This window comes from Sebastes umbrosus, chromosome 14 (genome assembly GCF_015220745.1).
Source record: "Sebastes umbrosus isolate fSebUmb1 chromosome 14, fSebUmb1.pri, whole genome shotgun sequence".
NCBI classification, from domain to species: Eukaryota; Metazoa; Chordata; class Actinopteri; order Perciformes; family Sebastidae; genus Sebastes; species Sebastes umbrosus.
In genome coordinates, this window is record NC_051282.1 from 14,336,497 (window position 1) to 14,349,464 (window position 12,968).

The 12,968-nt window shown below is 39.9% G+C and overlaps 1 protein-coding gene across 2 annotated transcripts in view; it reads right to left on the bottom strand.

Annotated features, from left to right (window-relative positions):
• The window catches only part of slc17a7a (solute carrier family 17 member 7a), a 38,224-nt gene that overhangs the window by 19,135 nt on the left and 6,121 nt on the right, over positions 1 to 12,968 (bottom strand). For both annotated transcript variants that reach the window (XR_005209773.1, XM_037791330.1), the window contains exons 2-12: positions 6,235 to 6,487; positions 5,691 to 5,809; positions 4,923 to 5,037; positions 4,747 to 4,834; positions 4,434 to 4,520; positions 3,668 to 3,810; positions 3,360 to 3,509; positions 1,867 to 1,999; positions 1,421 to 1,531; positions 198 to 325; positions 38 to 107 (exon numbers count right to left, since the gene is read on the bottom strand). Coding sequence is in view for 1 of the 2 variants with exons in the window: in XM_037791330.1 (XP_037647258.1) it covers positions 38 to 107; positions 198 to 325; positions 1,421 to 1,531; positions 1,867 to 1,999; positions 3,360 to 3,509; positions 3,668 to 3,810; positions 4,434 to 4,520; positions 4,747 to 4,834; positions 4,923 to 5,037; positions 5,691 to 5,809; positions 6,235 to 6,487 (1,397 nt within the window). In the remaining variant the exon portion in view is untranslated. The remainder of the gene's footprint in view (positions 1 to 37; positions 108 to 197; positions 326 to 1,420; positions 1,532 to 1,866; positions 2,000 to 3,359; positions 3,510 to 3,667; positions 3,811 to 4,433; positions 4,521 to 4,746; positions 4,835 to 4,922; positions 5,038 to 5,690; positions 5,810 to 6,234; positions 6,488 to 12,968) is intronic.

Sequence of the window (12,968 nt, forward strand, 5' to 3'; positions counted from 1 at the left end):
TGCACATCACTCAAAATATTCAAAGTCCAAGTCATACCATAGAAAATCACTCCTCCATAATGTACGAGCGCAGCTATAAGGAAGACATACTGCCACTCGTCACGCGTCTGAAATGATGTAAAAAGGTATGGAACATAGGTGAGTTCAAACGTTTTATCCATGGCATTATAAAGAATATACAAGTGAATGTGTTATACCTTGTGTTTGGTCATGGCTCCCACTATGAGAGGACACACCATTCCAGATAATGTTCCAACCCCGTTCGAGATGCCCATCAGGATGCTGGCATATCGAGGGGCGATATCCAGGTGATTGACATTAAACCCTGAGTAAAAGAACAAAAGCAGCGCACAACATAATTTTACCCCAGTTTCAAAAATGTTGTGTTTTTTTTTTTTACAATGATATTGAAGCAGATTCTCACAGCAAGAGTTAGAAAAAAAGACACCAGGAAGTGACATTTCTCACAACAACAGTCAAGTCAGCCCTCATCAGTGTTAGGCAGGTATAAGGCATTTTCAACATTTTGGGAAATACGCCCGTTCTCATTCCCAGGGTGTCAAATACCAAGACTTTGTCACGCCATGATACCGCCGCACAAGGCACCCTTTAGCACCTGTATGAGATGCACCGTGCTTTCTGTTAACTACAATGTAAACCCATCTGCGACTATATTAAGCGCTCGTGGTGATAAAAGACGTTCAGTTTAATTTTCACTTTACAAAAGTAGTAGTTTTAAGCCCAACCATGTTGTTTTTTCCTAAACCTAACTAGAGTGGTTTTATTGCCTAAACCTAAAATGACAAAGCGCCAGTATGTGAGGAGTTGGGATGAGAATGTTTTGGAGCACGCTTATTCACTTCCTTGCCGAGAGTTAGATGAGAAGATTGATACCTCAAAGATCGTGTTTCTATCAATCAAATATTGTAGAAGAAAGCAAACAATATGAGCAACTGACAAGACAGTGAGATGTCAAGCATTTCATTCTTCAAATGAGACGGCACCTATTAGGATAAGGCTTGTCCTGATGACAGATTATGATGTGTTGTTCTTGTTACGCAGACAACGAGCGGGGTATGGTCATAATAAGTTATGGATTGTTTTTTGGTTCACTTCCTATATTTGGGTCGGATCGCGTTCTCACCTAAAGTGAACCGAGCTCTAACCAAGATCCATGTTTTCAGGCGGACAGGAATTCAGTTGTTTGGTCCGCACCAGAGTTCGAATGAGCTTTCACACTACCAACCAGACTATCCGACGAAACGCTACAAACTCAGATGTGAAAGCACCCTTAGCTTAGCATACAGGGGGAAACAGCTAGCCTGGCAAATGATGGTGGTTGGTGTTATGTTTCACAGGGGTTATGTGCCAGACTATTTCTTGGCCGGTAGACAGCATAACTTTTTATAACATCTCTTACCTGAGATAGCAAATCCACTGAAACCCACAGCGAGGACCAAGAATGAAATGGCAACACCTTTTGAGTGAGAGAATCCCACCACCAGCAGCAGGGTCGCCTCCATCCCAAAACCTGAAACACATCCACGTAAACACATTCAAAACTAATACAAGGGACGAATTAGGTAAATTATCCACAATGTTATATTCTGTCACCTTTTATACATCAGTGCGTTATATTATGGTCGAAATGGTATATGTGTTTATACACTTGTGCTAAAGTATTAATATGATTCCAGTACTTGAATGCCATCTTAATCTCTACCTTTGGAGATGTTCTTATGCAAACTCACAAAGTGTTTCAGTGTGTCTTTCAGTTTATGCTCTTGTATTTTCCTGATCTTTCTGTTTTCATTCCTCTTCTTCACCCTCCTCCAACTATCACCCTTTCTTGTTTGACACTCTCACCTCCACAGTTCATGAGCTTCCTGACGTTGGTGGTGGACATCAGGTTGTGGGTTCTCAGGTAGTCTGCCAACTGGCCTCCAATAGGCACGATGATTGTCATCACCAGATGGGGCAAAGCTGACACCATGCCCACCTGAAAGAGGAAAGGGGGGAAAGAGAGAGAGAGAGAGAGAGTATGTGTATGTGCGTGTCAGAAAGAGACAGTGTTCTATTCATGCGAGTAAAAAGATTCAACATTTTCTGACATCCAAGCTAGAAATCTTGTGAATGGTGACATAACATCAAAGAAAAGAGATGAGCTGTGGTGGTCTGGGGGTTTAAGACTCTGACCATATTGAGTCCGGCAGTCTCCCCCTCTCTTCCAGCATTTCCTGTCATCTCTACACTGTCTGCTATCAAATAAAAGTAAAATACCCCCAGATACTAATGGCTATGTCATGCCATCCCACACTCTTGTTATCAGTCTTGCTTTTGAATTGAACATGGAAAAGACAGTATATAAGTAAGATTACCCCAGTTTACACAACCTAAATGTATTACTGTAATCTTCTTTCTTTGGTAGTAATTGTAGCAGATGAATCTGGGACTCTACTGATGATTTAATTCCTACAGACTGCTCATAAAAATTGGGTATAGGATTTAAACAAACCCACACCTTAAAGAGGAATTCTGGTATTTTTCAACTTGGGTTTTATTTTCTTAATTGTGGCTGTTCTGACTTTGGGTCATGATAAAGTTGCACTCGTCAACTCTATTGTAGAGATTTGGTAAACTCAACTCTGCAATCTTCTTAAAGCTTTCCTAATAAAGTTACATTTTTCATAAATCATTTAAAATGCTTGAGGTGACGAGTGCATAGTTATTGCACTCGACACCGTTACATAAAGTTATTGCAAATTATGAACCAGCCAAAATTAGGAGGTTAACAAATACCAGAATTTCCCTTCCCCTTTTCCTAAGCATTTAGGAGCAGTGGGTAGCTGTAAACCAGACGATCCGCTCAACCCACTGAACTACAGCTGCCTTTAGTGTGTTATATAGTTTCTTTAGTGCATGTAAAAGGTCCGCAAAGTTACAAAGCCCAAAGTCTAAGCCAAAAGGAGTTCCTCTCCCCCACAGAAACACTGCTCCTGAACTGCCTGAAACGCCTTGCTTGAAGTCCCGCCTTTTCTTCCATAACATGGTGATGTCACCAAGTAAAACGTTTGCTTAATACCTGCCTAGTTTGGCACACCCTCAAACAAAGTTAGTCAAAGCGGTATGAGAAAAGTAAAGCGTTTTTTGAACATTAAATCATTAAAACATGTTTAATTAGAAACCCAAAATACAGGCATGCACCTGAAAATGAGCATAATAGGTCCTCTTTAACACCTAAACCCTCCAGTGACTTAGTTTTGGGCATATTCCAATTGTGATTATAAAAAGACATTTCTGGAAAAAATCTAATTATAGCTTCTGTAAAGAAAGTCTTTATATAGATGATATAGTCTCACCTTGCTGATCTCAAAGCCAAAGACTTCCTCAAAGTAGGCCGGCTGGCTGATGAGCAGCAGGTAGAAGGTCCAGCTCCTGCAGAAGTTGGCCACAATGATGGCGTAGACTGGCATGGAGGTGAAGAAGTGTCTCCATGGGGTTTTAAATTTCTGCCATCAAGAGGAATAAGATATTACTGATGACGGATTCACTGACTTCACTGAGATTGATCAAGAACTGGGTTCGTATAAATACATGTGTACATCTGTGTTTGTGTGCATGTGTGTTATATTGACATGCTACACGTGAACATCATGTAGAGCCATACATGCAAAGGATTAAGAAATGAGGCAGACTCTCCGATTGCATCTTCGATGTACTTCCTCTCCTCCGGTGTGATGGTGGGATGGGCTGCGGGACTCTCATACGACACCAGTATCCAGAACAAATACCAGAATATCCCAAAAAAGCCTGGGAGAGAAAGCAGAAGACACAGGCATGGGTATTGTAGAGAAAGAGCTAGTAATGGGAACTGAAGTGAGGGAGAAAATGAGAGGTAGCTGCTCAAACTTCCTTCCTAGTTATTTTACAATGTCGTTATTCAAAGCCATGTTAACAATCCATATAACTGAGAAATACAACTGTTTTATTTGAGCTGGATTTAGTCTCTTCCTTTGTGGAGTTATAAGAGTGCCATAATAAAGAATATATATAAATACAATATAATATAAAGACATTTTATGGAAATTGAAATATAAAGAGGAAGGAATAAAAGATTATTTAAGTAAATAAAAAATGTTGAAATATAAAGAGGAATAAATAATAAATAAAATAAATACATTAAAAATAATTTAGTAATATATATGCAAAAAATAAATAAGTACATAAATACAGTACATGAATTTCATATACATACAGAACTAAATGCACAAATAAATGTGAAAATAAATAAAAATGCCTCTAATTATTCTTTTATATTTTGTTATTTCTCTTTATATTTCCACATTTATCTAATCATTCATTTCTTTCTCTTTGTACTTCCACAGAAACGTACATAGAAAGAAAACAACGTATTTTAATACAAGTATACTAACCATAGACATAGAATACTGAAGGCCACCCAGTGTATTGCACCAGTATCCCAGCTAAAGGCATTGCTATCACCGCCCCAGCATAGGACCCTATGAAGGCATCAAATATAAAGAAAAGCAACAAATTATTCACTTCTCCTCCTCATCATATGTCCAATACTTTTAACCTTTTTTACAAGAACGTCTGGCGGCTCCATCTTCACAACCTCATGTTAAAACTCACAAAACGTAACTCTAGTGGAAATCCCAAAGTTTCTGCAGGTATCAAAGACATTGGATTTTGGGGGAAATGTGTCAGTAAGGTGAGAAACTGTACCACAAAAGGCTGTTGTGGCTAATCGACTTCTCTCAAGAGGAGGCGCCCACTTGGCCCAGATCCCGTGGCAGGCTGGGTACGATACACCCTGAAGGACACAGTACAGTCAGGGAAACACTCATGCATGTAGGAATAGTCTGACACTGAGCACATGAACACACAGACACATACTGTACCTCAACAAGGCCCTGGCATATCCTGACCAGTATGACGCAGCTGTAATGGCAGCGAGCTGCAGATGGAATCAGCATGTTGAGGGTGGATGTGGCCACTATGGCGAAGCCAAACACTCTTAAACACACAAAAGACAAACATACAAGCTGCTTCAGATTGCATATTCAACAGTAACTACAACGGCACAAGGATGACGAGAAGATTCACCTATTTTATTGTATTTAAGTTGTAAAATTTCATTATATTTTATTGTTATTTTATTAATTTAGTTTTTACTTCAGATTGTTTTATACTATTACTGTTATTATAGCTTTTAATTATATTTAATTATTTCTTTTTATCATTTTATTGTCTCGTGTGCATTGGTCTCAAATTCAAATTGTTAAATTGCTGAATTGTTTTGTCTTTTTCTTTTGTCCACACTTGTTCTGTCTTATTTTCAGCTTGTCAGTCATCTGTGAAGCACTTTGAACTGCACTAACCTGTATGAAAGGTGCTCTATAAATAAAGTTTGATTGATTGATTGATTGATACTTATGACTGGAGTTGTTTACTGGCGCTTGTTCTGTCAATGCCGCTGCACCCGCTTGTCATCTTCTTATAAGGACCATGTTGAACTTACTTTTTTTACAGACTTATTGTGTGGTTCGATACTGCTCAATGTTTGGGAGTTGATTATTTTTTTCATACCCAGCACAATAGTTACCCAATCAACCAACAGTCGATCAGATTACAGTAATGCAAGCTGTTGTAAATGTGAAGACATTCACCTGTTGGCTGCAAATTTTTGACATATAAAGCCACCCGGGATCTGTGTGACGATGTAGCCCCAGAAGAAGGAGCCGTGGATCATCCCCACTGTCTCAGGGTCCCAGGTGAACTGTGCAGCCTGGAGGAAAGAAGATATATGTGTCTTCAGAAAGTCTACGGTTGATGTACTCTCAGCTTGCTATACACATTGGTAAATCTGTTGCTATAATAAATAAATATAATAAGAAAAGCTTTTCGGTTCCAAAATGAGAAGTGAGTAAAGTGGAGGTTGGGAAAGAAGGCACAAATGTACAACATATTTGCTTACATTGTTTCACCCATATTCACTTTATAAGTACATGTGTTTTCTCTATCATTCATATCTGTTCTTTTTTTATTATAAAAGTCTTTACTGGCATTAATCAGGCCCTGAACAGAAATAAAGCAGATCATAGAGAAACAGAAACAATCATAAAAACACTGCAAACATCCTTGTCAAAGACAGACTGATACAATATTGAGTACTTACAATACAAAATCTCTGATTTCTGTTTTGCAACTTACCACAAGTACTTCCTTGTTGCCTTTGTAGACAGTGTGGTCATTCACCATGCTTACAATGGCCACGCCCAGGTTGCACCGGATGCCGAAAGAGATGCAGAATCCCAGGCCAGACAGGATGGCGATGATGTACCGCCTCGGCAAGCCAAAGCAGGTACAGTCCACCATCGGCATCTCCTTCTCCTCCACCAGCTCAGGACGGCCCTCCGCTGACAACTCAATGGTTTCTCCATTGGCCTGCCGCTTCTCAATCAGCCTGAGGGGAGACACAGAGACGGAGCGTACAGGAAAGGAGAGCTACAAGCCACTGCACTTTAGAAAATAATGTGGATCCAAAGGCCTCTAAAGATAATCTAAGAATTAAGGGAAAAGTTTATAAAATTATGCACAACTTATTTCCATTTGATGTAGCTTTGCTGCCATGAAAAAAAATGCATTTTGGGTTTATTCTGTTGGTTTGGACAGCACTTCAAAATAGGTTTGCAGCGATGAACACACTCATGAGTCGAACACGATGTAACAGGTAGGGCTGTCCTTGACCAAAGAAATTCGACTAACTACAATTTAGGCGACTAATTGATTAGTTGATTTAATCGATAGATCTTTAAAACTGAGTTTCTTTGTAAAGAATCACACAAAAGCTCCCCTTTAAATCTTGTATTTACCAGAGATGTGATCATAAGTTTCTTGGAAATAAGTCATTCAGCATGAAAAAGCATAAAAAAACCTGACTAATTGACCAAAAAAATCTTAATCGATTAAGATCAAATCGACAGATTAGTCGACTAATCGACTAAGGGGACAGTCCTAGTAACAGGTTAACACTGTGAACTAATGCATCTTTATAATACTGATTATTTACACAGACTGATTGAACCGATTTGTTCTAACAGTGCAACACTGCAAGAATATATTATGGACATAATTATATTTGTTGTCCTTTATAATTTGCTGATGTCATGCCAATGGTCCAGCTGCTCCTTTAAGTACTCAAATGTAGGCTGGAATTTCCCTCAAAACTTCCTCCTCTAGGGACAAAAACTAGCATCACATGGAAACGGTGGCTCAAAGGGGGATTTCCTGGGAGTGAAGGGAACACTTCTGGTTCAGGTGATGCTATAAAAAGCAATCTGTTTGTATGTAAAAACTTGAAATGCTAGAAACATGGTGGCCTGGCGTCAGCAAATATTGAGACTTCTCTTCATTTTTCATGTACATCTTCCAGACACCACGTGGCTCTCTGCGTTTCTTAGCAAGAAGCAATTGACGATATTTTCATAAATGTGTGGAAGGTGTTATACTATTGTCGGGTTGCCGTGTTATTTTGAGACTGTGGCATATAATTTCTTTCACTGCAGGGATTTTGTAGAATTTGTCTACCTTTCACAGAGTCTCTGGCTCCTCCTCTCACGCACACCTCCATGCAGACAACATGCACCATGTTGGGATCGTGTCTGACTCAGCACGTCCCAGTGTGTGGAAGCAGCTGTCACGAGCCGAGGAGCGGAGTTAGCTACGACAGCATATTCCCCCAGTGTCCGCTCCTTCAGGACGCCATGGGACCGGCTGCCATACTGGTGCTGCTCAAGATGTCCAGTCTCTCAGACACAAACAGGAGCTCTCTGGAGGCCGACCTCTATAACTACATCTTTATACTATGAGATCATTCAGACGTGAACAGAGAAAATGAAGGTAGTGAAAGAGTCTGATGTCTTTTAGATCGCCGGTTCACTGCAAAATGTATCAAGATAGCATAATCAATATTTGAAGTGTTATTTCCAAAAATACATCCATTCTGTCATAAACGCTTTAATTTTTTTTGTCACTCAAGGAACCTTTGCATTTACCTTTAAATTATTTTAGATATCAGTTTGCCTTAGAGGAGACCAACATTTGTTGGTATTTTAGGTTATTTTAGGCTCACCATTTTTGTAGAATTGTTAGTGTCACGTTTTTCCAGAAGAGTCAAACAGGGAAGTCAGGAGAGCGGCCATCTGTGTATCATAACCTCCGCACTCTCAACAACACCCCCCCACTATTAAACACACACACACACACACACACACACACACACACACACATACATGAATATGGTAGACTTAAGTACATGCTTTCTGCAGATACATCTTTCTCCGATTAAATCAGTGATCACCACATTTTCTAGTGTAGGCCTTTATATATATATATATATATATATATATATATATATATACAGTATATATATATATATATATATATATGTTTTAACCTGAGTAAATGTGAGTTCACAGCGAAACACACTCGTGCGTCAGCCGTCCACTTTCCACCGGGCTGATCCAGTTAGTCAGTGAGCTGGAGAATTATGCTCAGAAACGGGCACAATCACCACAAGGATTTGTTACATGTGACGAGGATGGTTGCATTTTTAAAAACCTGTTTCAAATTCGAGCTTCAATAAATTCCCAAAAACAAGTATTCCCTGCATTGAACGCAGCTCTGTGTTTCAAGCAAACGTTCGAGAAGACAATTCATCTCTCTCCGGCTCTCAGCACGCCGAAACTCTAAAATAACTTATTCACGCTAAGTCAGACTCTGACACTGCTAAATTATTGATGTGTTTTTGGGTGAGATAAATAATTCACTCTAGCTTTTACACCATGATCTGTCACTATCCATCTATCTGTTAGCCTGTCTGCATATACACTCTGTCTCATCCAGCCAGTCGTTATATTTCTCAGTTATGCATGTGGATTTCACTCCCTCCCCCATTTCCACACAGCAGACTCTGCATAATCTCTTTGCAATCCGCCAATAAACAAATAATTCAAGATATGCCAGGATAACGATGTGTGAATTAAAACTGGGTCTATCATGAGATATTCTACTTGTTAAACATAATGGACAACAGAAAAGTAATACTTTGTAAAGCAACGTTTTGGAATTTGTTAAGAGATTAGAGAGGCTGCATCCTCTCTCTCTCTCTCTCTTTCTCTCTCTCTCTCCCTCTCTTAATCTGTCACAACATTCAGATTAGGATTACAAAAATGATTTACTTCCGGAAATGAATATGGAAGGACAGACTCTGGGCGTGGTTAGGCATGCTTCTCCCTCTATCACGACACACTGCTGAGTTCATGCTGGCTTTTGATTCAGATTTTTAGTCCTTTTGTCGATCAAATTGCTTTCACTTACACGTAACTAGTAATGTTTGTTTACTGATGATTATGCTAGATGTTTACTTTATTTAGATTACATTTTTATAGTGTTCTCTTTTGGTAGTTATTTGTTTCGCTTAATTAATTTCTTGTTTAGTATATTTTAGCTGTCAAAATTAGCGCATTAATGCAATTTGTAATTTTTAGGTTGTAGCGGGCTCGGTTTTAAAGCTAGAGTGAAGATACTGGTATTATATGAAATTAGAAAACATTAAAGAATCTATTCTAGCTTGTCGCAAAGGAGGCTAAATAACATCAAACTTACACTAAATGTCGGCGAGGAAAAACTGGCAGCCCATTTTCAAAGGGGTCCCTTGACCTTTGACCTCAAGATATGTGAATGAAAATGGGTTCTATGGTTACCCACGATTCTCCCCTTTACAGACATGCCCACTTTATGATAATCCCATGCAGTTTGGGCAAGTCATAGTCAAGTCAGCACACTGTTATGATTTGAGCATATTTTTTATGCTAAATGCAGTACCTTTGAGGGTTTCTGGACAATATATCTGTCATTGTTTTGTGTTGTTAATTAATTTCCAATAATATATATATACATTTGCATAAAGCACTGGGGTGGATTCCTTCGAACTATTTCTCTCGCCTTGGTCGGGCGTCAAGGTGTCCCTCGTGTTGACATCATTGGGTTGGATTCCTGCCTAGGGGCGCCATTGTTATCTATACAGCTGTATCTGCAGTAGGGGCCATAGCCAGTCGCTGGGGCAACAAGTGTCAGAGATGCCAGAGGAATCGTGTAAGTCAAAACATGATGAAGATAAAACACTGAGCACCAGGGAGAAAGGGCAGAGCTGTGAGGCCTTCACGCAGAGAGCACACCAATGTGAAGGCCTGACAATTGCTCCTTGATCAAGCTTCAATAAACTTTCTGTGTAAGACATCAACATCTCCGGGGCCTCTTCCTTCCTGTTGATTGAATTAACCTGAGTATCAGACATTTCACAACAGCCACTACAAAAACATTTCTAAAATGTCCAGTTTTTTGCCCCGTCTGTTACAAACAGCTGGGTAAATATTTTACATATTTCTCTGAGAAATTACCTGTTTGACTGAATTGGTGGAATGAACAAAATGACTGTTATAGGCCTTTATTATTGTTTCAGCTACAGCACACGCAGGCACATGATTGATAGAAGGTGCAGGCCTCCGGACGAGGAGCTTTAGCATGAACACAATAAATAGAGAGATGAGGTTGTTACCAATTCTGTAAATTAAAACAAAAGGTTGATCAAAAAGCTGAGGCAACACAAAGGAAGGTGCACACTAGGGCTGACCTTGACTAAAGAAATTCTTAGACGACTAACACTCAATACAATATTGTCGACTAACCGATTGGTTGATTTAATCGACAGATGTGTAAAACTGAGATTCTCCACAGAGAGTCACACAAAAACACCACTTTAAAATCTTGTGTTTACCAGAGATGTGCTCATAGGTTTCTTGGAAAGAAATTGGTTAAGACCAAAACGACCGATTAGTGGACTAATCGACTAAGAGCCGGCAGCCGGAGAGAACGTCTCATTTCTCTAAACACATTATTTCCTCGTTTCCTCTCTCCTTGCATCTCTTCCTCGCCTCCTCCGCTTGCATCTCAGGTGGAAACGAGGAGACACGTTAGCACAATGCAAAAGACCCCTAGTGTGCACATTTCTTTCTGTTGAATCAGGTGGCCGCACACACTGCTGTCCTCTAAACAAACGTGCTGACTGGCCCCCTGTGTGGAGCTCAGTATCCTACTTCAGAGTTAGTGAAGGTTGCAGGAGGATCCTCATTAAACCTCACGACAGATTGCAGCCTGACACCGACACATACGCTACCAGCTAACGAGGCTAGCCCACAGCTAAAATTACCGTTAATTACAGATGCTTCCCACTGAAGGGCAATCTCACTCTAGTGTGTGTGTGTAAGTGTGTCAAAATAGCTGACTAGTGGAGGATCTCCCTCTTTATGGTTGTGGCAGTGTGTTTGCTGGTACTTTCACTGTATAAACAAATAGTCATTTTAACAGAAATCAGCACAAAACTTGTAAAAAAATGGTCTCTGAGCAAGTAGAGGTATGAAACACAAAGAGAAAAGAAGCTTTGTCCCTGGACATTTGGCTTCGTGTGAGGTTCACAACACTGTGAGCTTGCACTCAGCTGATGTAGCTTCTCTCTTTAGTATAGCGACCTGATTGGTCTCAGCTGGCAACAATTAATGAGCGAGAGAGCATGAGCAGGCAGGAGTCCCATGACCTCCGGCTCTCTGGAATATCATAATTACAATAGTAACAGGCTCAGTGGAGACTGAGTAACACCTCGGACTGAGCTCATATCTGTGTAAAGCAAAGTTCAACCTGCAACATAAAACCTGAATTAAAATCTGACATGAAATGTTTAAAGTCAACCTACGAAAGGAATACACCTTAATGCCTTTACACAATGGATTTGAACTCTTTCATTCAATTAACTAATAATGGATTCATTGTTTTGTTTAGAAAACATCACAAAATGTGTGAACAATGCATGTTATACAGTTTTCATGCATGTTATTTTGTTCAATTAACAGTAAAAAAAACCCCAAAGATATTTAGTTTACTCTTATATATGACAAGAAATTCCCATATCTGATAATCTGTAACAAGCTTTTTCTTTGCATTTTTGCTTAAAAATTTACTAAAACTATTATTTGATTATCAAAATAGTTGTCTATTAATTCAATCTAACGATCAAATAATGAACTAATTGTTGCAGCCCTTATGAATTAATGTGCAACTCCCACACCCTGAGCTCACATACTTGCATTCATTTCCAGGAGACTTATCCTAACCATGACCATACTTGCCTAATCCTATCCTTAACCCTAACCTTAACCTTAACCTTGCCCTCAACCAACTCTTCACTCTAAAATGTAAAGATTATGTTGTGGGGATTTTCATCCTATGTCCCCACAACGTGAGTAATACACGCCCTCACACACACACACACACACACACACACACACACACACACACACCAACGCGTTCTCATCCCAACTCGTCATATACTGACGCTTTGTCAGACCTCTCGGCGTCTCTCTTTTCGGTTGCAAAAAACATGTGCTTAATGTTGTGAAGTAAACAAAAACACTTGCTTAGGTTCAGGCAATAAAACCACTATAGATAGGTTTAGGAAAAAACAACATGGTTGGGTTTAAAGCTACTACGTTTGTACAGTGAAAATGACACTGAACGTTGTGAACAGGGGACACGAACGAACAGCTGATTGTAACGTGACACAGGGGACATGAACAGCGGTCTCCTGGATGAAAGCCTTGTGTTTGTTGGACCCATCCACCTCCCCTCCCGCCCGCTCGGTGTGTCTCTTTTTGCTCTTAAAGCTACGTCACCACACTCCCGGCGCACTTTCCCTGAGCGTTTGTATTGACGCGGATGAGTTTACATTGTAGTTAATGGAAAGCTCGGTGCGGCTCATACTGACAATAAAGGGTGCCTTGTGCGTCGGTATCTAACGCCAATGGCTCGGACAAAGCGTCAGTATTTGACGC